Source organism: Seriola lalandi, unplaced genomic scaffold (assembly GCF_002814215.2).
Source record: "Seriola lalandi dorsalis isolate HSWRI2012SDOR001 ecotype SW California unplaced genomic scaffold, Sedor1 jcf7180002054486, whole genome shotgun sequence".
NCBI classification, from domain to species: Eukaryota; Metazoa; Chordata; class Actinopteri; order Carangiformes; family Carangidae; genus Seriola; species Seriola lalandi.
The window spans coordinates 65,644-91,577 of NW_019525039.1; the positions used below are offsets into that span (position 1 = coordinate 65,644).

Sequence of the window (25,934 nt, forward strand, 5' to 3'; positions counted from 1 at the left end):
GAGTCTTAGATAGAGTCTCGCCTGGAGCATCAAGCAGCGAACAGGCAACCATTAATCATTGATTAAGAACATTTACATCTCATTCCATTTAATTATCTCTTGTTCCTGAAACTGTGTGACTGCCAAGCAGAGTATATTTGCACTGACTTCCTGCAGGCAGGAGATATGTGTGAGGCTCGGTTTTCTGGGTCAAGTTCACCTTTGACTGAGGAGATGCAAAACAAAAAGAGAAATTTAAAAACCAGGATTAGACTGGAAATGCAGAAAAAAAAAAAACATTTGTCCTCGGAGAACAAAATATCTTAGGAAAAAAATCCTCTCTCCTCACTCACTCAGCAACACAAGAAAGTGGAACACGTCACACCAGTTCTCAGATCTTTGCACCGGCTCCTTGTGTGTCATTGAATCGATTTTAAAATACTACGGGTTTATAAAGCACTGAATGGTTCAGAGCCAAAAACACATTTCTGCTACGTTATGAACTATCCAGGCCTCCCATGGAGAAGCAGCATTCACTTTCTGAGCATCACATATCACACCCTCCAGCTTTCAGCTCTTTTAAATCAAAGCTTAAAACCTTTCTGTTTGCCACTTTTTATTCATGTGTTGCAATGAACAGTAAGGTCTCATTCTTCTCTTTTATCTTGTTTTCTTTTAAAACTTTCTCATATGTGCCCATTAAACTCCCTTGTGCTTCTTTTATATTTTGTTTATATTCTGTCTAAATGTCTTTTATACCCTTCATGTTGATTAGGGCACAAAGCCTCTGACCTTTGCACTTGTTTTACCTTCATGATTTAATAAATCTAATCTCTAAGCACATGTGTTTTTATTCAAATCTATATGCTGTGCTGATTTATTATTGATAACTACATAATGTTATGTTTTGTTTTTCTGCAAAAAATACTACAGAATAAACAACAATGAACAACATCAGATTTTATCAGAGGAGACCGCTGTAAGTGCACCCCTATAGTTTTTATTTCCTTACACAAACAGTGAAGGGAATTCATTTTTTCCAGAGCTGGGAAGTGAGTGAAGTGAGCCATTAGGGGTTAAGTAAACTGGTGGTTTAGCTTTACACTTCTTAAGCCTGATCTCTCCCATACGCAAATAATAATTTTAATATATGTACTGAATTGTATTGAATTTCCATAATTATACGACATGTATGTACATGTAGAATAAAAGCACATATGTAAAAATTATATATGAAATGTATTAAAAATTGGAGCAATTTCATATATTGACATATATGCCCATACAAATAACAGATATCCATTCCGAAGCTTGTCAATATATGTGGATATTATACGCAATGGGTTCCAAAAGTCGGAGACCACTTTCCCAGAATGGGAAGATAGATGTTTAGAGTTAATGAGACATTAATAAAAAAAAACATATATAAGCATAATGATTTTTTTTAATGTATATTGTTTTAATAAACTTGCATATATAAATCAACATATATGGTTGCAACACCATATAAAATGAATCATATAGAGTTTTTAATATATGTACATATACAAATATTAAGGGTATTTTATGTTATAAACTTATATCTTCATATATCCAGAGGATGAACAGTATATATGTGATAAAATAGGGGCGATGTACGGCAACATCACATTCATATTACAGTTTTGTTACTTGCAATTTTGGTGATTGAGGAATTGACTTTAGTCCTACTCTTGTCCACACTCCAAGTCATTCTGGATAAAAAAAAAAAAAAAGGCAAGTCTCCGTTAGAGTCAAATGTACAAATGCAATTTTTTTCAGGTGATGCAACCTGAATGTAATATTTCTTGGTGAGCATGGACTAGCAGATGCAACAGCCACACACCTTAGTTAACGTCTGTCTTCTCTTCCTCACTGGGAACTGATCATTTCACCATTGACAGATCTGATTAATTTTAGGCTGAATGTTGACCTTAGGTCATCTTGCTTGTCCGTTGTCTGTAGCATTAGATGAAGCTAGAAGTCACATCTTCATTTGGATCACCTATGTATGTATAAAATCTAATGCATTCTTTAAAAACTTCTGTCAGGATTGGACAGACAGAGACAAAGTTACTTAAGTATATTTTATTGATGGTCATGATTCATTTTAACCAGGTCTGCAAAGATACAAGTTTGTGGTAGGCTGTGCAAACATGCTCAAAACACTACAAAGCCACTGCACTCGCTCCCACCAACAACGCAGTATACAAGGACATATTCATATACAGTATTCAAATACATAAGATTCCTTCTCATAGATATATTTAGAAAAATATAAAGTCCTAACTTTTCAACTGATAGACAGAAACATTTCACAACAAAGACACATAGTTCCACAGATGCTGTGATGCCCTTATTTGCTGGAAGAGAATGAATGTGAAATGAATTAATGAGCAAAGGAAGGTTTGTCTAATTTTCAGCTGAAAATGGTTCAAAATATAAACTGGTATAAGTGCTGCAGTTGTACACTTGGCATGCGAGGACATGTCCGACTTGGCCAATTTAATGCAAGACCATATTTGTGTGTGCATGTCTGAGTGAGAAGCGATAAAGAAACTGAGTGAGCGTGATTGGGTTGTGTCTGAACATAATTGAGTGTGTGTGTTTCTAGTGCGATGAGAAACATGCTGCATTTAAGGAAAAGAGACACAAAACCTGCAGCTTAGCAAGAGAAACACTTAATCTCTATTTTGTGTGAGTGTGTTTGCAGATGGATTTCATATCACACAGTGTTTAATAAACAAGATGTCGGGGGGAACTCTGCTTAACAAAAATATTCCTGAACCTCAAGCTGCTTGAGGTTTGACCTCAGGGGGACACAACGTCAGGAGTCGGGAAAAGAATAGGACTGGTGTGTACTTTGAAACGGATCTTTTATGACTGACAACAGCTTTACGGCCTCCAGACCTATTTAAGCCAAAGTGGAAATAGTTTAGCTTGAGGTTTGTTTGACTCCTGTGTGTATTTTTATCCATTTGTGTGACTTGACTGGCTTATGACTCTCCAGTTAAACTTGAAAGTTTAATGTGAGCTTTTCATAAACTTTTGCAAGAGCTGGATGTAAATGGCCTGTGTGTACAGATACTGAAGTTGAGAGTGGCTTTGGTTGCTATAATTGTTCTTAATCGTGTTATTTCAAGTTAACAAGTTATCTCATGATAACCAAATCTTGCCATAGCAGATTAATTATCGCATTATCTCAAGGAAAGAAACTGTTATATTGAGCGCATGAGTAAGCAAGATAACAAACCCATGATAATGGGACTTTGAAAATGCGACAGCTGTTCTTGGCATTCATACACCTATGCATTAATTTAAATGACATTTCAGAGGCGATATTTAGCAAAATTCACCCTGAATAAATCTGTCAGTAAAATCCACCCATCCATTATCTATACTGCTTGTCTTTGTAGGGTTGCAGGGGGGGCTGGAGCCAATCCCAGCTGACATTGGGTGAGGAAGGGGATAACCCTGGACAGGTCGCCAGTCGCCAATTAACCTAATGTGCTCGTTTGGACTGTGGGAGGAAGCGGGAGCACCCGGAGAGAACCCACACAGGCACAGGGAGAAAATGCAAACTCCAGACAGAAACGCCCCAACCGGGAGTTGAACCCTCTCACTGTGAGGTGAAAGTGCTAACCACTGCACCACCGTGCTGCCTGTCAGTAAAATGCCTGAACCATTTAAATAAATATTTTTTTCTCCAATCCAAATGTAGTGCAAAAAATCAGCAAAGGAAAATGTTAATTCATATACATTTCCATCCACCACTTTTATGCAAATGATAGGAACTGAGCGCATAAAGCTGAAGAGACAAATACACAGAACAGACAACAGTCGCATTTTCATTTTTAGAAACACAAAAACTTCTACCTCAGCCAAGCGTATTTCTGTCTTTTTTCAAATTTCTGGCTTTTCTGATTATACTTTTTATGTGCAAATTGAAAATGAGCACAGAGCCAGGTACATTTAACAGCGTGGTTGAAGGCAGTGGAGCGCACAGAGCCAATACAGGGGGAGCACATATGACCAAGGGAAAGAAATGAGCAGACATTTTGACTTGACAAACACAGGTGTTTCTAATAGTCTTTTAATCGCTGTGTGCCAAAGATTGCTGGATCAGAGCCATCGTTAATGTTATTAGTTACACCTCTGCATGACAAGTAAAAATGTCTGCTGTGGTTAAAGGTCTATAAATCTGAATTGTTTGTGAAAGACAAAAGGAGTCAGGTTAGCAAGATGCATCCAGAAAGCAAGACAACAAGTAAAGTACAGGATGAACAGATGTTTGACCGTGAGGAAAAGAAAAACTGTCAATACAGCAGCAGAGCCTTGTGTCTTCCTATGCAAAGACAGTTTTAAGAATTGTACTTTGCACTTATGGAACAGAAACTAATTAGCTAAATAATTAAAGACATACCGATCAGATTTTTGATTATGTTAATTCAATTAGATTTAACTTGGCTCCTTTTTATTAATTCATTTTTTACCAGTTTCCCCAGTATTTTGCCTAGTGGATGAAAAGTCAATCAATTTACACACCGGGGGAGAAAGGGAAAGCATGATAGAAAAAGTTTGGAAAGCAGTGGTCCAAGACAAGGCATAATGTGTAAATAATGCCCCCAGGAAGTCACTTAAAAAATTTTTTTATTTTATTTCTGATACGTATCCTTGAATGATACTGTGCTCAACTCATTCTCTTCCAAGTAAATGAAAGAGATTTTTATAAAGTGTTGTTGTGAATTGCTGCCATGGTGTGGTGGCTTTAAGACCATCTGCCCAGTCATAATTGTTTTTGTCCTCAGTGACGCGGCCCTAACGGAGGCAATGGGAAGTTACAGTAGATGAATGACCAAATGAGGAGGAGAGGAGACTCATTACCTCCTCATTAATGCCAGATGCCGATGCCAAGGGGGGTTCAGACTGGAGATACAGGACGTCACTGGAGCAGATGCAAACTGAAGATTGGATCAAATGTCCATCCTAAACTGATTTGCTGTGTATGTTTGGGAATTGACTGGAGAGAGACTTGCACATGGGGACCGCAAACAGTGGTGCATGCACCGGCGACAAGAACGTGAGGTTAAGTAAGGTAAAGAAAGGCATGTTTGAGGAAGGGCAGACAACTAAATATGATGTCTGCAGAGTTTAGGGAGAAACCGCAAGGAAAAATGACATTGATCTTGCGCCATTTCCCTTGTCAAATATAAAGAAAACATCCACTACGTTGGAACATAGGCAGCACAATTGAAATTATGCGGTTCATGTATTTGTATATGATTTCTTGTGTTGAATTGGTAGGAAGTCAAAAGAAACGGACTGATGGCACTTCTAAAGCTGACTTGTTTCTCGCAGACCTCCAGAGTGAGTTTCAAAAGCCCTTAATGGAGCCTTTAATGCAGCATGTCTCTCTGATGGGGTTTTGAAGAGGTAAACTAACTGACAGTCTTGTAAATATTAGCACAGGGGAGGTCTTATAGCATGCCTCTGTGTGAATGTGTACACGTGTGGTTACTGACTGTGTCCACCTGCTGATACTTTCCTTCACAATGTGTGTTTGTGTAATGAAAGTGATAGACAGGAAAAAGTTTAAAGCGTTGTTGATAGTCCAAGACGTAGCAAAGAAAAAAACAGCCCTCTTCAACACGTCAACAGGTCAACATGCCAATGAGTTGTAAACAAAGGCAGAAGAGTATGCACACTTGCCCACTGTACAGTTATACAAACAACACCTCAGTAAAGTTAAACAAGACATTAAGAGCACGCAATGCATCAATAGAGAGAGAAGGGGGCGCAGGTCCCCTAAACATGAGGATATACTGTAGTAGAACACAAAGAGAATCTATTAACAGTCAGCAGCTCCATGGTCCCGTAGCTGGGGCTTCAACAACTAACTGCCCCCCCCTCATAGCTTAAAAATCATTCCTTGTCTAAACATTTCTTAACCTCTCTTTCAAAATATCATGAAGTATATTCATATGTGTGGCTTAGCCCGAGGATGTTTCTCTCACTGCAGGTTTCCACAGAAATGAACGCTATAAAGTAATAATCCGCAACATTTTTGTATAAATAAATGTCTGTTTCTGACATCCCCAACTGACCATTCACTAAAAGCCTACCCTGACCAGCGATGGTCCAGTCACACCTTAGGTAACTAGGCATGGCAAGCCTGTCAAGCTTTGGATTTCCACACATGCAGTTAATGAAATCAGCATAAAGAGTTTGGAGAGTGATGTCTCTCTCATAACCTTTACAAAACCATGTTTATCTGCTCTTAATGTAAGCCGCAAGCAATAGCATGTCTGCCCCAGTAGCTTATTACATACAGCAGAAACATAGCTTTAAGGCTAAGGAGCACATCATTAGCTATTTTGTGGGATTATAAATTGTAGTTCAATTTTATAGTATTGAAGCCATTCCCAGGTGATGCGTTCCTTTTTATTTTTCCTTCAAATACGTAACTATAATACAGTCTTTTTCCCCTCATACTAGACCATAAGACTAGGCTTAACTAGCTACCCTACAATGCAAAATCATTTCATTTCATTTCTTCTAAATGGATCTTGGTCATTTAGCCTCAGTCTTTTAGCATGATATCATGTAGCTATTATGAACTCTTCAGGTGTCTTTTTCAAGGTTCTTGATTTAAAACAAGTCAGTCTGAGACAGCTAGGCTATTTCAATTTTAATTTTGAATCTAACATTAATTAACTAGCTAGCAATGAAATCTGCTAGCCACAGTTGTCATTATGTATAGGAAAGTGAGAAATGATACACCTGCCTTTGCCTATCGATGTCTTGTCATGCCTTTTTCTCTCTCAAGGAACAATTGTTTCAAACATTACTGAGGATTTTGATTGGTGAATCTACCTCTACCTTTTATCACTGCGCTAGACAGGAAAAGCTTGACAGGCCACGCAACAGGCCGGGTGGGGCTTAGCGAAGGGGTTAATTGTCAATGAATGTAACAGACCAGTAAAACAAAAAACACCAGTTCATTAAAGCTTTTGGATTTGTATAAGCACTTCGTAGATTTTTTGATGGGGAAGATCCCATGCTACAGAGGAAGTGATGTATTACATATTTTTGGTAGCAGTTTGTCTGGAATAAACAGTAGAAGAACTGGACAGTTAGCGTTAGCAGTGATTGCCTCCGTGGCCATAAACACACACTAAAGCACCACTATCATGAGCTAAAACTTAATTAGGAAAGTAAAACGACATGTGGCTACATCATTTGGTGCCCAAGTGATCCCTGGGAAGTGCATTGCAGAAACACCACCACAACGAAGGCTTAGCACCAAAATGTCACCAAAATAAAGTACAGAGTTGCACGGATTACCACATTAATCTCATCCATGTCTGTGAAACCATCCTCACAGAACCCCTTGAAATCCCACTCGTCTACATGATCACAAACACATATTTTTCCCTTTTTTTCATTTCATTAAGTCCACTGGAAACTCCTTTACCCCCTCTTCCTCCTAACTCTTCACACCGCTGAGCTGGAGACCTGGAGCCAGCCCACCTCTGTGTAGGCCCCCGTCACGTGCCAGTACACCGCCCCCATCAGTTTGGTCCACACCATCTGCACCTCTGCCGTGAAGAATTCTGGGAAATCTTCAGACAACACCTCCAGCATCACGCCGCTCAGGATCTGGGAAGAAGGAGGGTGAGTAAGAAACTTGATTAACAAGGAAAAAAAGAGGGCGATGGTATGAGAACAAGAAGGGGATAGAAAGAGTGGGAATATGTGGCTATCAAGATAATGGCAATTGAAGGGAGGAGAGAGTAATGCACAGAAATAGTATTCGGTAGGTAAAGTGGGAGCGAATTGGTGGACAAAAAAGAATCCAATTCACTGAACATAAAAGGGGGCGAGACAGGTGAGAATTGAAAATGATAACAGTAAAACATGAAAGCAGTGGGTGGACAGGCAATACAAAGGGAATGAAAATGACAAAGCAGAGAGAAAGGACAACACAGGTGGGGAGTGAAAAAAGAAGTAGGTATAAAGGGAGAGCAAAAATAAAGACAGAAACATGAATTTAAATGCAGTGATGATGAGCAGTGGCATTAAAGCTACAGCAATGAAACGCAATCTATGAGAAATGAGGACATGTAGAAACTCCTCAGGTCTCATGTTTGTGTGCCAATAAAACCATTACAAACACACTGAATAAAAGCTCTTTCCACAGTATCCATTTACTTTGTTTACAAAACCTTTAGCCACATGGAGATAGTTGGGTTGTTATCATGTGACCTAACTATGGAATTTGGGTTGTGTGATTAACAGGTGGTTGTATATATGGGGGAAGATTGTAACCCCTGTCAAATGTCAATGGCCTCCCTACTGTTTTTCTTTCCATTTCCATGACAACTGAGCAACTCCATCTACTGAGGAAGGTGAAACTGGTGTTTTTAAAGTCAAAAAAAGAATCTTCAATGATCAATATTTTTATCATGATAAAAAAAATTTTTTAAATGACAAAAAAAATGTGACAATGTGCAATGGAGTTGAATTATCCCACAAATTGGTAGCTCACCTTGGCTGTAGTGAGCTTTATAGTGAGTTTCAGTGAATTGTTTATCTGTCCAGCCCAAAACTTAATCACACAATACGTTCACCACCATCGTGATAAGACAGGTGGTGACAAGCGTGTTAAACAATGACTTTAAGTTCAGTACTGGAGTTCACCCTTGTACATAAGGGGGTTAAGAGTTCAGGAAATACACATAAGGACTAATCCATTTAATGATTTATTCAAAAACTGATCAATTAGATCTTAAAATGTATTCTAAAGGCAGTCGGAAGTTAGTGGTACTTAACTGGCAGCAGTGTGTTTTCTTCACAGCTGCATTTGTGAACCAACTGCAGACGACATTCAAAAGACTTGAAGAGGGAAGCATATGCTTCCCTCTTCAATCAGATGAAGAGAGGAAGTATATTGGATTTTCACACTGAAAATTATGCAACCATATGGTCTAAATTAAACACTGGATCTTAAACATTCTTGAAGATACTTATTCTGTGACTTTCTCCCACAGCACTGTTATCTCTGGTAACAGCAGCACCCTGAAATGATTTTAACATTTATTAGCATCAATAACTTCGACAAATATAAATATTATATCCGTAATATAAAATACACTATCCGTGTGAACTGTCTAACATTTGTGTATGTTTTTAAGTACAGTTGTACTTAATGTCTCTGATAATTTGTTTAATTACTTAAAGAGTAACTCCAGCTGGAAATCTAGTTTTTGAGAACCTACAGTGATTTAACTTCTTTCATTGTTGCAGGTTGTGACTTTAAAGCCGGTGAGATGAATTCCTGAATCATGCTTGATGTGTATGCACAGTTTTCTGTCATGTGACTGCATTACACTTTTGACATTATACAGAACATCAGTGATCAAGAAAACCTGAAGAAGCTGGGGATGAGACACGTTGTCTGCCCCATAAAACTCTTTTTTTTTTACACTCTTTTGTCACGTTTTCAAGGCTTGATATGATTAAATAATTACACATGAAACAATTTTGATGTATTTTTCTACACAAGTGCAAACTGATGATAGCTATATTTTAAACATAATAAAGAGATAACAGCGAGTAGATTTAAATAAGCAGAAAAATCCCCAGTGATATTAAATTTGCTAATGAGAAAAATGTCCTCTTTAACATGGGGTATTTCCATAAGTCAAGGGGCTGCTGAAGCAATAAAATACTTCCACTGTGCAGGAAAGAGAGAGCTCGACAATTTTCTTTCAGGAAACAGTCTTCTTTGTTTCATAGATACACCAAACAGATGGCCAAAACAAGAAAACAACACCTCTGTGGAAATGTAGTTTAAGGGATTGTTGGCAGCAATAATTTTGAGAGATAAAGAAAAATCACTGAGCAAAGTAAAGCAGAATGTGTCTGACAAAGTTTGTTAGTATCAGTGCGTGGGTCAGTTCCTGAAGTTACCTTGAAGTACATGGGCTCCACCTTGTGTTTGATGGCATGGGCCTTTCCCACCAGGGCCAGCACTGACGACACCTTCTCTGGGTCATGGAGGTTCTCCACCACAGTATTGATGGCATTCATCACCCTGCGGGCATGGTGCCGAAGTTGGCTGCTTCGCTCCATCTCCTCTGGGTCCTCCATGTCCTGGAACTGGCTGAAGTATTGTTTGGCTGATGGGAAGTTGACAAAGAACCTAAGGAGGCAAAAAAGAAAAATCCCCATTCACATTAGACTTACAGTAGAAGCTTAAAAGACAACTTGTCTGGCAGCGTAGCCCTTGGGATGACAGTGCTGGTCGGTCAAGTATTTTGGTCCAGACACACTGAATATCTCAACATCTACTGGATGGATTGCCACGACATTTTTCATTAAAAAAGGTAATTAATTCTAAGAACTTAAATTAAACTGACTTCACATCTAGAGTCACCAGCATGTCAGAGTTTCCAATTATCCAGTGAAGTTTCTCAGCATCTATGAATAAATTGGGGAAGAATTAATATAAGCAGGTTCCTAGATGAACCCTAATGTCTTTGGTTAACTCCTTACTTTCCTTCTGACTTCACCAGCAGCTGCATTTTATGAGCTATATCTCAACTATTAACAGCACTGCCATGAAAATGAGGTACTGAAGCTTGTTTCCCTGAGAATTAATTGTAGTAACTTTGGTGAGACCATAACTCTTCATCCAGTGCCATCATCAGGTCAAATTTTTTTACTTGCTTTATGACAAGGTACCTGCAAAACTAATGACATCAGTCTTCAGTCTTAGTGTTATTTCAGTATTAGTATTATCTGAAATGTATTTTTACTTGTCATGTATGTTTTGTATGTAAATGCTGTTGCTTGACATCCAAGCTGAAGCTCTACTTCCATGCAGAGGTGGAGAGTAAAGTTTTTTTGATTTGATTTTTTGAACAAACGCTAGCATGCTATAACACTAAACTAAGATGCTGAACATGCTAAACATGAGCATTTTCAGTGTATTTTAGTATTCTGACATGAGCATTTGTAGCTCAAAGCACTTACTCACACACAGCCTAACAGAGCCACTAGCATGGCTATTGTTATGAGGTTAGCTGTGTTTCACACATTTTATCCTATTTCCTACATGCTAAGTGTAAAGAGATGCAGTGAAATACACTGAAATTCGTACAAATAAAAAATACTGGTTCTGATCAGGCTAGTTTACTTTATCAGCATTCATTAGCTACGTTGAGCATAAATACTCAACGCTAGCCTGTTTTTGCTCTAAAGATAAAAAGAAAAAAGTCTGCCTAACTGCATCTCTAAAGTTAATTAATTAATATGTTGTATCTTGCTTTTTAATCAGTACAAAAAAAGTGTAACAATAATAATTTGGCAGCTACATATTTATCATTAAAGACAAGGCTGTGGTATCGATCTTCTCATCTAACACTCAGAAAGAAAGCAAAAAAAGCAGATTTCCCAAAAATGCTGAACTGTTTCGTGTGTTAAAACCAACACAAGCTGTGGACAGACAATTTTCCCTCTCATTGGCTGCCCGAACAATCAGGGTAATAGAGGTGTTTAAAAAGAAATGCAGGCTAGCATTTCTGCTGTATTTGAACAGTGCCCCCTCACATTTTGTCTGTCCCAGCAAGGAGCAAGACATGCCATTTCATGTGGTCTGAAAATGCCACCAATGAGGTAGTTTGTGCTGCAGCATGTTAAGAGGAGAAAAGGAATACAATGAAGTGAGGACCGTTTTAAAATTCATGGCCTGATATAGTTGCGAGCGTCAGACAACAATAAATTCAAGGTATAAATGCATCAATTGTCATAGTTACAAGAGGGCCAGGTAATATTGTACATAATGATGCAATAATGGTTGTTCACACAGCAATCTCTTCCCCAGTCGCTACATCGATTGTCTGATACTCCTGAAAAAGAACAACATACTTTTTTGAGACAATAACTTAAATAAACCCAAGCAAACATTATAGGATACATATCCCAATTTTTGCAACAGTGGTTTGTATGTGAAGAAAGGCTGAGAAAAGCGAGAGGAGGAATTAGAGAAGTGCTCCTGCTGTGTGTAATTTTCTGGTCACATACTGCATTTCTGGAGGAATTTTGAAAAGAACATGTGAATCCTGAAAACCAAAAGCATTAAGACTACATGCACAAGAACAAGACAGACATCTTCACCTGAGACTGTTAGTATTTATTCTTGAATTGTTATTGGCAAATAAAGATGATAGCTATGACAGCTATTAGGCTTAACTGGGACAAATCCCTTTAAAGTCCCATAATAAATCCAGAAAGATTGTGGGGGACTCATGCTTGAAAAATTAGAATTAACCAGGAAATGAATGACCCAGGGCTAGAGAGTCACTCTTTCATATTACAAAAACACGAGTCAAACTATGTCCTGAAGCCTTTAAATGCACAGCATGACATAAAATCTAATTAGTCTCTTATGATTTTCCTCCTTAGAAAGTAGCTTTTTTCACCAAAGTGCAGTTCACACGTTCACATGTGCTTTTTCATGTCTGTAAAGTGTGTAATCCACCTCTGCGCCATCAGTATGACGGGCAGGAAGTGTCTTGGCAGAAACCTTTACAGTGTCGCAGTACCGATGAGACACCGATGGTTAAGATTGATCAGCCTCTTTGAGTGTAATTTGATGCAGGTGTGCTGAAGAGAGGTGTTTAATTTTCAAGCATGTCTGGTGCCGTTTGTGACAGTGGATCAACCTGAAAGATGCCAACTGAACGCAGTTTCAAGCAGATTAAAAAGCTGTATAATACTTTTTTTTTTCTTTTAAACAATATCATACCCATGAATGTTATCAAATCAAGCTTTAATCAGTTATCAGAGAGCAGCAGACAGTGTGTATTTGATCTCTCTGAACCATGTGTGTTGGTTGTGTCGAGATTTTTACATAATAGTGAGTCGGACACTTATTCATTCATGAGCCCGACATGTAAAACTGCCATATATACAGTGGAGTCCCACTATGGGAAGGTGGTCTCACACTTTTGAATCCCATTGTACATATCTACATAATGCTGTGTAATCTGAAAAAGGGATGTATGTTATGATAGGTTTAGTTTGCTCTTTGCTGTTAATATTTACCACCTTTTCTCTTAAACTCCAAGGATCCACAAGACTGAGAGAACAGAGAAAATAACGGGTCCATGCCAAGATTCACTGTAGAGCTTTTCAAAACTGTGCTCCGCATTAAAGACTGGTGATGTGGAAAAAAATGACACTTATCTCTGATGAGTCTGGATTGTGTTTAAGCTTATTTTTTTTAAGGAGCTATTTTAGGTGCAGATGTAGTAAATTCCATTCTCGAACCACCCTGGTAGATGTAAGCGAACATATAAACAAAGAAAATGTAAATTGTCCTGCGGGACTGTAGTTACGAAGGCCGCTTTGATTCAGGGGTTTGACAGTTTTCATCACAGTTGACTGTGAGCTAACAGCAGCTCAGTATGAGAGAGGAAAGAGTGTATGCCAAAGAAATAAGAAAGTTTCCACAAGCTTTGCTAAAGTGGTTTGTGAGAAATCTGACAGATTAAGTAAAATGACAACAACAATTCAGAGTGTAGCTGACACAAAGCTTCAGAACTTTAGAGACCAATGCTGACCAAAAAAACAGATGGATTTACATGTTTACACACACACACACACACACACACACACACACACACACACACACACTGACCCACTTTAAATCTTGTCTGTCCTCCAGCTGACTAGAATTGCTAGTACAGTTATTTCCCAGTTGGAGTTTGGCCCCCGGCAGCACTGCTACACTACATCCACATCCCGCAGATCCTATGTCATGCTAGGCCTACAAAGGCTCAGCTTGCTTGTAGCACTTCTAGCTTGGCTCTACCAGCTGTCACGATACATACACACACGTCTTTCCTCGATTAGAGGAAGAATACCGACCGTCTAGCAGCTCTTGTATTGCTTAGACAAACATGAAAGTTAACTGCAGTGCCTTAAGAAAACAGGCTGCTGCTCTGATGCTTTCTTTGAGGAAAAACAGAGTGCCTGTCCTCTTGTGTTAGGATGAAAAACGTTTAATCCCCTTTTTGATCTGGTGTTTCTGTATTTAAAAGTCTAAAAGTCCCTATCATCCCTTTAAGTTGGACCCTCACAATTTAAGATTTGAATGGTTTGTTTTCTTAAAATAAGGGCACCTGATGGAATACACTGACTCATGTGGGGTTTGTATGATCACCTCATCTTATTTAAAAACCACAAATGTCAATGTCATGGTGACACTAGAGGAAAAGACAGGATCAACAGAGTCATTAGCAAACATCGTCTGGGAAACATAAATATCTGCATCAAATGTGCCACTACATTCAATGGATGTTAAGATGTTGAAAACTTTGACCTGCTGATGACATTAATGGTAACGTCACCAAAGTCAGTGTGATTCATTCTCTGGGAAACATGCATGTCTCTACAAAAATAAAATTTAAAAATCGAGTCAACAGTTGCTGATATATTTCAGTCTGGAGCTAAGTGGTGGGTAGACCGACTGCCTGGTCAAAAGACAGACCAATTGACAGAATGATAGACAGGATGATAGAGTGCATCCTCATGATCCTCAATAGATGTCAGAACTGTAATACTACTTGAATACTGAGACATGGTGGAAAACATTCTGTTCCTGTGTGAGAGGAGTACCGGTGTTTAGTACTTTGGAGAGCTCTGAACACATTCTTGCACCTGTCTCTGCATTTAAATGAATTCATCAAAGCCATTAGTGGGGCTTGTTAATCACACTTTGATTAGACTGGAGCAGATATTCATGTCCCCCCCCACAGGATGAATCCTGATGACTCCCGGTGATTTCCTGATTTGTCCTCTAGTGCCACCAGCATGTCAACGTATTTGGTTTTGAGTGTTCTATATTTTATATTGTATCTGTATGAGTTAAGTTAAGAAAAAAAAATGAAGTGCTTCCTGCTGTTTGTATTTCAGTGGCGATTACCTCATCACACACCACTAACCCCATTTGTATGTCCTGCTCCAACGGCCTGTTACAAATACAGCAGGAAAATACCTCAAATTAACCAAGTGAGATTTTCTCTAAATTCTGTTCCATTGTGACACTCAAATATCTTCCACTATATGAGAATGTGCTTGAATCCACCCATCGGCACTTAACTATTTCAAAGTACGCAGGATTTGATTGTATTCACAAAGCTGCCATATGCACTGTTCTGCTGACGCCCGGGGTGCACTCACTCTTTGGTGCAATTGCATTTGTACGCATTGGTGAGATCAACTGAGGCTATCGTCGCCGTCTATTCTCTCCATGCATCCAGCAGATGGATCGACATAATAATGCAAATCCGTGGGATGTTGTGCACTGATCTCAAAAATAATAATCTCAACCATGCAAGACCCTGAACCCGGAGTCAGCCTCAGGTTATGTTAGGTAACTGAGGAACTGCCAGCCAACTGTTGATAATTACACAGAGATAGAAATATTAGAAAGATTTACAGAAAATTACTTGACACACTACTTAACACTTTTGATAACTGATTTAGCATTATTAAGCAAAAATGCCACTGATACCTGGAACAATATGATTTGCACATTTTCTGTTTTTTTATTTTATTCATCAATATTGTGATGGACATTTTTGCAAAATCTTCTGACATTTTACAAACAAAATGTTTTAAACAAATTATGTTTTTTCTAATGCTCCTTAGCTGTGAGAAGCTAGATATCAATAGGTATCTACACGAAAGTCAGCAAAACTTATTTCTGGATATGTAATGTGCTTGGCAGCTTTGAAATAATTGATTTTGATGATCGTCACAACCAACTGAGAATTGGAAGAGGAAGATAAGTCACCTATCCATTATCAAGGGAGGAGAAAATGTGGCAAATGAGGGAAAGAAATATGTAAAGGATTGAAAGTAGTGACAGAGAGAAGGCAGACAGTAAGGCTTGGAGGGAGGCATTGAAGTGCCAAAGCTTGTTGCTGTCATCCACAGATAAGAGCACAAGACACACACACACAAACGCACGCGCGCATACACGCACACACACACACACAATCAAGCTGAAGATGGTCTTTGCCCCTTCCGCTCTCTCCCCCTAGGGGATTCTTTTCACCCCAAACTGAAAATCAGTTTGTCTCACTCACATCGGTCTCCTTGGCTACGACTCGCTGTCCATTTTAACAAGCCCTTAAAGGCCTTCTTAGTGTAACACTGAGACAGTTTAGCTGGGGACATTCAAACAATCAAGTCTTTCCTCTGTGACACATAAAAAAAAACATGAAAAGAAGCAGGAAAAACACAGTCAAGCTGTGTTACATCCAGTTAGTCTGCAACACTTTGCAGCTCCAAAGCGCATTACTGCCTGTTGAAGATTAGGCTCTTGGAGAAAATGTCTGATTTTCTGTTTACGGATACGTTTTGACAACTTAAGAAGACAGTAGCAGTGGATGAGCAAGAGCCGTGAATAATATGAAAACAAGGTGCTAACAGTATATCTAAAGATGAAAATGTATGATGCCTGAACTGCCTTCTATACATGAATTATACCCAAACCTAATATAAATGTTTAAATGCTTAAGGAACACATTCAGCACATCAACCATCTTAAAAGAAGTTGCATGCCTTGTCAAAGTGTAAGAACGTGTGAACTATGGAGATTTTCTTCAGCATCCTAATGAGAGGAATGCAATGTTCCCTCCTTCCCTACACTTGTCACAGCTCAGTTATTGGTGAGAGGTTGAGGGAATGGGTGCATAATAGCATAATGTATGTGTGTGTTTGTGTGTGTGTGTGTGTGTGTGTGTGTGTGTGTGTGTGTGTGTGTGTGTGTGTGTGTGTGTGTGTCCCATACAAAATGCAGCCTCCATTAATCGTATGACTGATTACGTCTGATTACGTATGACTGATTACTGATTCCTACATAGTGTGTCAGTATCTGTTGCTGCCCATCTTGATGCTAAGTCACATGAATTACTCTACACGCAAACACAGACCATGAATTTCTTCTTTGATTTTGTGCGTGTGTGTGTGGTTCTGCATGCTTCCTGTCACTGAACAAAAACATCCCTAAACATGTGGTAACATGAAAGGATTATTTCTTCAAAACATGGTGTAAATAAGGACTTTATTATGATCAAAAAGCTATCAAATTACTTTGCAGCCTAAACTCAGTCACAACTTACAGTATATCATATACATGGCCCTCTGGTTTCAGGTCTGTAACTCCACCCCACAGTGATCACACAGCGCAGCGACACACCCTGGCGTGCACCCCTACATCACTGCAGCAACATGGGACTTTGGGTCAGTTTAAAGAAGATTTTTAGCTGCTGTTAACTTCTCTTTATGCTTTCATGGTGACTTTGTAAGGATATATTTGGTTGTCCAATTCCCAAGACTTTTATAATATGTATATGACACACCAACCTGTCTGGGGTGTACCCTGCCTCTCGCCCAATGTTGCTCCAGCAACCCCCCCCCGCAGCTCTCAAAAGGATAACTGCTATATCTAATGGTATGGTATGGCACATGATTCACAACAGTAAGGAGTGTGCTGAGTAGAAAATTGTCACCTTGAGTTTGTATTTGGTGTACTGTTGATCAGAGTGCTGTGATTGTCTACACTAACTGGATTTAAGTGACTGTGTTTAGGTGTGATCCTTGAGATAAAGTGTGAAGTTGAAAATGGTCACAATGAAGTGAAAGACCGCTGAGGTTAGGTGAGAGCTTGGTGTGGTGAATGTGACATGAAAAATCTGGGAAAACCTTCAGTCTAGTTCAAAATGGCCACTTTTGTAAGTAAGGTCCATGGTTAATCATGGATGGATGCCATGCTCCAAAATGGCTCCCCATTCCTTCTAGTGAAAGTTATACATTTGAAAAGGTTTTCCAGGTTTCCTCAGGCTTCTGAGTTTCCTACTCTGGTTCAGTCAACACTCATGTTGATGACATAAAAATAATTTAATTCTTCTTTACTGTTTTATGAAGCTAATGGATCCGATGCTGGTAATAGAGACAATTCAGAAAACATTTCTCATAATTTTAAAGACGTGCCTTTTGTAATATCTTTGTAATGGAAAAGCTGTTTTGGGCCTGTGGGCATAATTTTACCTGCAATTGTCCTCACAGCCCATCACTGTTCAGCAGGGGGTTGGTAGGGATTTGCAGAAACTGGGCACAAGTGTGACTGTATGCTCTGTGCTCTAGTTGCCTTGACAAACTCTACAACACTCTGGTTGTAAACTGTGAAACTGGCGAGTAGGTCGGTTCATTCAGAAACCACTGAACCAAATAATCAAGAAACTTTATAAGCTATAAAACCTTATCAGTGAACGAGCAGCCACCAAAATACCAACACACTAAGCTTTAATACACAGTGCACTGCTGATTTCCTATCAGCTCCAGATTATTAATCTCATTAATCACATTACAGATATAATCAGATTGAGTTGTTATTATTACAATATTATGTTTGAGCTCATGTGGAGGAAAGTTTTAAGCCATTTTACTCAATTCAACTCAATGTCAGTTTTTTAATAAGTTTCTCATATTTCTTAAATCTGACAGTAATGAAATGACACCAGTTTATATTAAACCATGACTGCTTCTATTACTTCTGATGCACTACTCAGATGTGGCCCTTTTGTTTTTCTGACATTTCAAACACTGTATGAAACATTTTGTTGCTACTGGTTACTTTTCACCACATTTTATTGTACTGTATGTATATCACTGTATTTCTTGGTTATTCACAACCAAAGCAAAAGAAAGGGAGATTGTTGAGATAAGAAAACCTACTTCAATAAACAATAGTTCAGAAATAGTAAAATGATTTGATTCATTTATTATGATACTCTTTAAATAAAGCTTTTGCAGTTAGGTTTCATCAAATCTTTGCTTGGTTACAGTGACACCTCGGTCTTGAAAAGATCTCTCTTCCTTTGCCTTCACGTGGGCTTCATTATGTGTTTGATGCAAAACAAAGAATAATTCTAAAACATAAGACTGCAGAGGACAGAGGACAAATAAGAAGAGTATTCCCACTACCTAACTTTTCAACCACTGATTGTTTAGGATGCAGTGGATGGTGAATTGCTGGCAGAGAATTAATAGAAAGTGCCGGTTTTCACTGCGAGAATAAAGCATCTACATCCAAACAGACCTACAGACAGTGAGAGCTCAAGCAGCGGGGAAACTGAACTGATGCTGTTACATCAGCACACACAGCCTTAAACTTAAGCATCTGTATCTGTGAAGATGTGTTCACTCATCTCTTGTTCGTAAGTCCTCTCATGCTGAGACAAATTTGTTTTTCACAGAGACAACAAACACCTCTTGACAAAACTCACCTTATGAGCACAGACACCCCCACATCCTCGCAGTTCTTGTAGACGTGCCCCCACGTGTCCTGGATGATCTCCCTCTCGGCGTCGGACAGCGGCTCGGCGCGCTCCGGACGATCCTCGCACTGCACCTCTCCTCTCCGCACTCCCAGCAGCTGAGGAGGTGGAGGTGGCGAGGGCGGCGGCGGAGACTCCCTGCGAGACATCCTCCTGCGGCGCAGCAGCCCAGAGGCTCCCAGCAGGGCACGGGGGAGGTAGGGAGCGAGGGAGGGGGGGAGGGAGACGGAGAGCTGAGACCCCACGGCGGGAGCTGGGAGAGGAGAGTCGGGATGAAAAGAGGAGCACAGAGGAGGAAGAAGAGGAAGAGGAGGAGGAGGGGAGAAGGAGAAGAGCAGAGGCAGGCAGCGCTCACAGCCAAAAAAAGAAAAGGGAAAATGGAGCGGCCAACCCCCCCCACTGCCACCCACCAAGATCTTTCACTCCAAACTCTCCCTCACTTGTCCTCCTGCCTCCTAAAAACTTATTTCTCTCACTGTTTCGCTCCCTCTCTTTTTCTTTTCTCCTCACTCTTGCCACTTCTCCTCTTTCTCCCCCTCTCCCCCAGCGAGGGAGATGCTTGTCAGTGATGCTGATGTTGCTCCACTGTCACTTCTACTCTCCCTCTCTCTGATCCTCTTGCTCTGGTGGAGGAGATGAGGCGTTCGGAGGCTGCGGTGTGTGTGTTGTGAGGACCTGATGGAATGAGAGCGCCGGGGTGGGGAGACAAACACACAGAGAGAGAGAGAGAGAGAGAGAGAGAGAGAGAGGTGGAGAAATCTGGAGATAAAGAGGGGGAGAGAGAGAACGAGAGCATTAAGGGTCTCTAACAACAGCCCCCAACACACACACACACACACACACACACACACACCGTCTCTCTGCACATGTCTGAGAGCACATACTGACACATTCAGGGTGAGAATGTATTTGTCTTTTTAAGAGACATACGTTGACATTAGAACAGATGTATAACGGACCAATTAAATTACTATGTATAATATGACAGGCGTTACACATGAAGATGAACCCACAGAATATTTTCACCCAATCAGTCCCTGCAGCTCCACACAGTGTTGCAGTGTCTTTCAGCTCGTTGTTTTGGTTTTCCAGCCCACAGCTTCACTGTTCTGGTTCACTCTCACAGCTCTCGGCAGCCTCTGTTCCAAAAAAAAAAAGGTCTGGTAAAACGCATGCACTGCATACTAAACAACAGAAATACATAGTTTAAGACTAGCTGTTGAACATACCCGGGCATTCAACAGATAAAGATCCAGATATTTCCCTGGTGGAAACCAAAGCAGAGCTAAAAGGAGAGTGACTAACAGACATTTGTCAAATCACCAGATGCTGTAAATAAAAGCTACTGTTACTCCATGAGTGATAGATGTGTAGGCAACTGTTTACTTGCCATATTAAACCTGCAATCACTGTAACAGGTTGTGAACACAATATTGAATCATCAAGTTGATATGGACAGCCTGTTAGCAAAGCTGTCTATTTACACACCTAGCAGGTAAGGAGAACAATTATGTTGTGTTGTGTTTTAGGGTCGTGTTTCTGACCACCTGATGAAGTCTTCACCAACTCACTTTGGTTGGAAAAGCTAAATGTTAGTGGCTCCACTAACTTTAATTTTAAGTGAGTTGTTAGGAAAAAATAAAAAATAAAACAAATTTCTTGCTAGTCTTCAAATCCACAGGTACTGATGACAATAATACACATTTCTCTACTAAATTCAAAATATCTTGGCATGTGGCTTGATAAGAGATTTGCATTTAAATATCACGTGGAAATCCTTGCTGGTAAACTGTGAGCTTGGCGACTTGCACAGAGGCAGAACCATCTGTCCTCTGACGTGTAAAAAGAAGATTGTTGCTGCTGCCTCACTCTGAGGCCCCTCGATCTCATTTACCACTCTGCCCTCAGGTTCCTCACGGCCGATCATTACAACACTCACCACACCACTATCTATATGATAAAGCTGGATGGCCTTCGCTGTCTGAGAGATGAAATAACCACTGGCACTGATACAACATAGTTGGAAAATTGCCATCTTATATCTCATGTTTGCTGGCCCATGTCTAACCCGTTCCATTCCAGCGACTGTCTCATGGAATAACACACCATGTCACCTACAAATCAAAACATTCATACCTCTCTGTAACTCCAAGAACACACTCGATCTGTGCCTGCCTGTGACTGTTTTCACTGAGCCTTTACCTTGTTTGTTGTCAGTAATGGCTCTGTCTGTCCTTGCTGTTTTCTTTCAGCTGGTCAATTAAACTGTTAACAGGGCGGTGCTGTCAAAGAGCGTGTATGCTCAGCCTCCCCTGTATAAATAAAGGAGCTAAATAAATTGATAAGCACAAAAAATATGATCAAAGTTTTGAATAAACTAATCCAGACTTCCTGAACCTGACAGATGATGAAAAACTTACTCTGTTGTGATAAGACAGAAAAATTTTAAGACTAGGAACTGTGACTTACCTGCTGACACAAGGCAACACAGACTTATAATAATAACCTGCCAATGTCGCCTTTAATGACTTGTATAATATGTGGAAAATCACATGAATCATATGATTTTCATTTATTGTTCACCATTTATTAGGGCTGCAATCAATAATTAAAATGATTGCTTTTATTATCGATTCATCTGTCAATTACATCCTTAAGTAACTGGTTAATTGTTTTGTTAATAAAACATCAGAAATTCCCACTCTCCACGATGAGGTATTCAGATACGTGTTCTATCTGACCAAAAGTTCAAAACCCAAAGGTATTATGTGACAATCATATGTGACAAAGAAAAGTATCAAATCAGCACATTTAAGAAGCTCGAACCAGCCAATGTTTTAGTCATTTTTGCTTTAAAAAAAAAAATTGGCCATGGTCTGAGGTCACAAGCTCAAAAATGAAAGATGTTTTAAAAGTACCTGCTCTGAGACAAAGTATCCATAAACAGCGAGACACAATGAGAAGGTTCTGCTTCTCCACAAAACTCTCTCCAGACATTGCAGCAGACAGTTTGCCAGGTAAGGAGGAAGCTGAGGGCGACCTGGGGCAGGAAAGGAAACTGATCAGAATGTCATTACTGTCGGTGCATTGCGCTGCTACATAATCACAATATGTCTTACTTTTTTAATCCTTCAAATTCTAAATAATCACCATTTTTATACAATACCATCATTCTCAGTAATGAAAAGCAAACTGTTGTGGCAAAAGGTCTCATTCTGAACAGGTCATTTTAAGTCACAGGACTTTAAAAATACTAAGATCATGAGTCCCCACGCGCCCTAGAATTTTTCCCTCCCCCAGACACTGAAAGTACAGTCTCTAAAATGTTGCAACTATTGGGGTTGGAAATGAGAAGTGATGTCTCAACACCTGCTTCATACTGCCAGGAATATAAGGATCTAAAAACACTCCTAGAAAAATAAAGTAGACATGACATTATCTACTAAGTAATGAGAGAATGATCTTACACTAATTCACCTGTTTCTAACAGATGCTTTGCTGTTTTTTGAATTTTTTTTTTTTGTAGGACAGAATAACAAACAAAATCAAAAGAAATGACACTTTTTTCTAGAAAATGTTTCAAAAACTGAAAAAAAAACTATTTAAACCCAAAAGAAAATACATTTTAAGAATTCAACAATAGACAAAATGACTTATTGAGATTGAGATTTTTGCAGCGAGCAAGTGCCAAGAGAGCAAATCAATCTCTACTTGTGCAGAAAACCGAAGTCAGTGCACGAAGAGGTCAAATATTTATCTCTATGTAATCTGGCATCTGGTATTGAAAGCGCCACATTTGACATTCCTTATCCGAACAAAAAAAAAAAAGAAAAAAAAGATGGAGATGTTTGATAAACTGCTGTCTAGACAAAAGCAGAAGAGGGATGGTGGAGGACGATGCTGATGACAGGTCTATTATGCCACAGAGGCGACTGGAGAAGCCAACAATTGAGAGATGGAGCTGTCACAGCATTTTGCAAAATGGCAGATTTCTGCGCCACACCAAAGGGTGTCACTCTGTCACTCGTCAAGAAAGGTTTGAAATAACTCACTCAGAAATCTTGCATCTGTCACTCAAGCTATTCCAGTGCTCAGTATGTGACATGAAATTTAGAAAAAAATATACTCAGTCTACAATTTTGTGACTGATGAATCTGTGTGGTTCACATATGAAGTGATACTGGAAGTGAACATGGAGAAGGAGCATATGAGGAAAATACAACCAGTTAGTTGACACCTCTGTGCCCCTGATGGAAATCTGTCTGACTCTCACAAGCTTAAAAACACTATAAATTATAGTTTTCTCTGTAATATACACAACAGTGTTTCATAATACATGTGAATGTGTAGTTCAGTAATGCGTCCGTCTATGACCTGAGCTGAATCTCTGTCAAAGCTGAAGGTCTGCAAAGCTTTAACTTTACTGCTGCTGCCCTCTACTGTCTGCTGCACGTCACAGACCATGAGGCAATTCATTTTGTCAAATAACTTGAGTAATTCAGGCATCTAAGGTGAAATGGTATGATGACTGCTATTAAAAGGGTTGAGCCTTATACCAAGGTTTCTAAAAAAAAAAAATGCAGTTTGCAATATCCAGTGAATTTGAAAGTTGTCTCTTTGTAAAAACGTAAAATTAGATTTTTTTTTTCTTTCTTTCTTTTTGCACAGGCCACTTCGCTGCAGTGGGAGAAAAAAAAATCACAAACTTAGCTACCTTCTTTATAAACATTACTGTTCTGGTTTTGGATTCAATGTAAAAAAAATAAATAAATAATTACAGTAAGAATTATTATAAATAATTATAATAATTAGCATGTCTTACCATGACTGAAAATCTTCATAGACATTTCAACAAGTTTCATGTCTCACTCTCTATTTACCCAAATAAATCATGCCAAACCAACAACACCAAACCTCATCTAACACTGGGCTCCTTAGGGACTCTTTATCAAATAAAGCTAATTTGTAATCCAAAATAATCTGCTGGAGGGTCCTCACCATGGCAACTGCTGCTGTGAGCTGCTTCACTTCAGCAGCTGTGGAAAGTAACTAAGCATATCAGCTCAAGTACTTGAGGTACTTGTACTTTACTCAAGTCTTTTCTTGTCCTCCCACTTTCTACTTCTACTCTGCAACATTTCAGAGGTGAAAACTGCAATTTTTACTTCACTACATTTATTTGACAGCTTTAGTTACTATTTACCAATTTATACGAAACATATGAAGCACAATACATATGCTTTGCTATAAATTAAACTGCCCAACTTTAAATACAAGTACAGCTGAAACAATTAGTCAGTTAATCAATTACTCAATAACAGCAAATTAATTGGCAACTATTTTGATAATAGTTAATAAATAATAATTTTTTTAATAATTTTCATTTAAAATGCCAAACATTTCATGGTTCCAGCGAAAGCATTGAGGATTTGCTGGATTTACTTTTGATACTTTAAGTACATTTCTGATTATACTTGGATATTTAACTTTTTTAAATGTTTGACCTTTGTTTTTGCAACAGAGTATTTCTACTGTCATATTAGTCGGTCCACTTTTACTCAAGTAAAGGATCTGAAAACTTCCTTCACCACTGCACTTCAGGATCATTGGACAGTAGCTCACTGGGTCCATCTTGTGACTCCTAAGGATAAGTGCAATTTCAAGAGAAGCCCGTTTTTGGATTTTGCCTTTTCCTTCTCCTTTCACCTGGTTTTCCTGCCTTCCTGTTGGTGACCACGACCACACGCCCCGACTTCGCCCGCTGTTTGAGTTGTGCCATTGAATCCTCCCTGTCCTAAGCTGTGACTCTCTCTGGGGGTTGTGGGTAATCACTAATCTGCTGCAAAAATTTCAAAAGGTCACTTTGTCTGTTAATGTATACTGAATAATTCTTGTAAAACAAGCGGACAAATCTGCTATAGAGCTAAGATAATTTCCCCTCTACAAATCAACTTGTTTCAAAATTCTTGATAATGGTGCGATTGTATTTCTTCTTTTGTCATGTTTGACAGAGTTTGACAATTCTGTTCAAATCCATAAAGACAGATAAAGATAAAGATTTTTCATTGACTTAAGGAAACTGTCTCGAAAGCTACATATCACAATATTAGGGGATGCGCCTGCAACGAGGTAAATTACAATTTTCAGAATAAATACAATCACAGAATCAATGCAAGTTGATCATCCTATATTGTATATGTTATTGTTTATTTTTTCTTTGAAAAACCCAGAATTAAACCTTAAACATCCCTAGTGCTGTTTGAAACTTCTGAAAACTTTTAAAGTGGATAGCAGGCAGTGCGGGGACAGAACCATGCTGCTGCTAGAGATTACTACAAGAAACAACAGCACCCATATATCAGGAGAAATTAAAAGAAAACTGTGCTGTTTCCTGAGGAAATAATTGTCCTGCATTGGATGTGTGGAGACGTGGAGATATGCTCAGCCCTTCCAAAATGAAATACATGGTCTCTCAGGTCCTGTTTTGTTATTTTGTATTATATCACATGTTGTAAATAAATG

At 39.1% G+C, this 25,934-nt stretch overlaps 1 protein-coding gene across 1 annotated transcript; it reads right to left on the minus strand.

Moving 5' to 3' along the window:
- Positions 1-1,546: 1,546 nt before the first annotated feature.
- cygb2 (cytoglobin 2) lies at positions 1,547-20,162 on the minus strand. Its single transcript, XM_023412676.2, has 3 exons — positions 19,362-20,162; positions 9,970-10,201; positions 1,547-7,656 (listed from the first exon to the last, which is right to left on the minus strand). The coding sequence occupies exons 1-3, from the start codon at positions 19,559-19,561 to the stop codon at positions 7,492-7,494; spliced, it is 597 nt and encodes a 198-aa protein (XP_023268444.1). The 5' UTR covers positions 19,562-20,162; the 3' UTR covers positions 1,547-7,491.
- Positions 20,163-25,934: the final 5,772 nt, after the last annotated feature.

Coding starts and splice junctions, on each gene's coding strand:
- cygb2 (XM_023412676.2), bottom strand. CDS start 19,561: ATGTCTCGCAGGGAGTCTCCGCCGCCGCCCTCGCCACCTCCACCTCCT. Junction 10,202..19,361: donor GGGGTGTCTGTGCTCATAAG/GTGAGTTTTGTC, acceptor TTGCCTCCTTAG/GTTCTTTGTCAACTTCCCAT. Junction 7,657..9,969: donor TGGAGCCCATGTACTTCAAG/GTAACTTCAGGA, acceptor CCTTCTTCCCAG/ATCCTGAGCGGCGTGATGCT.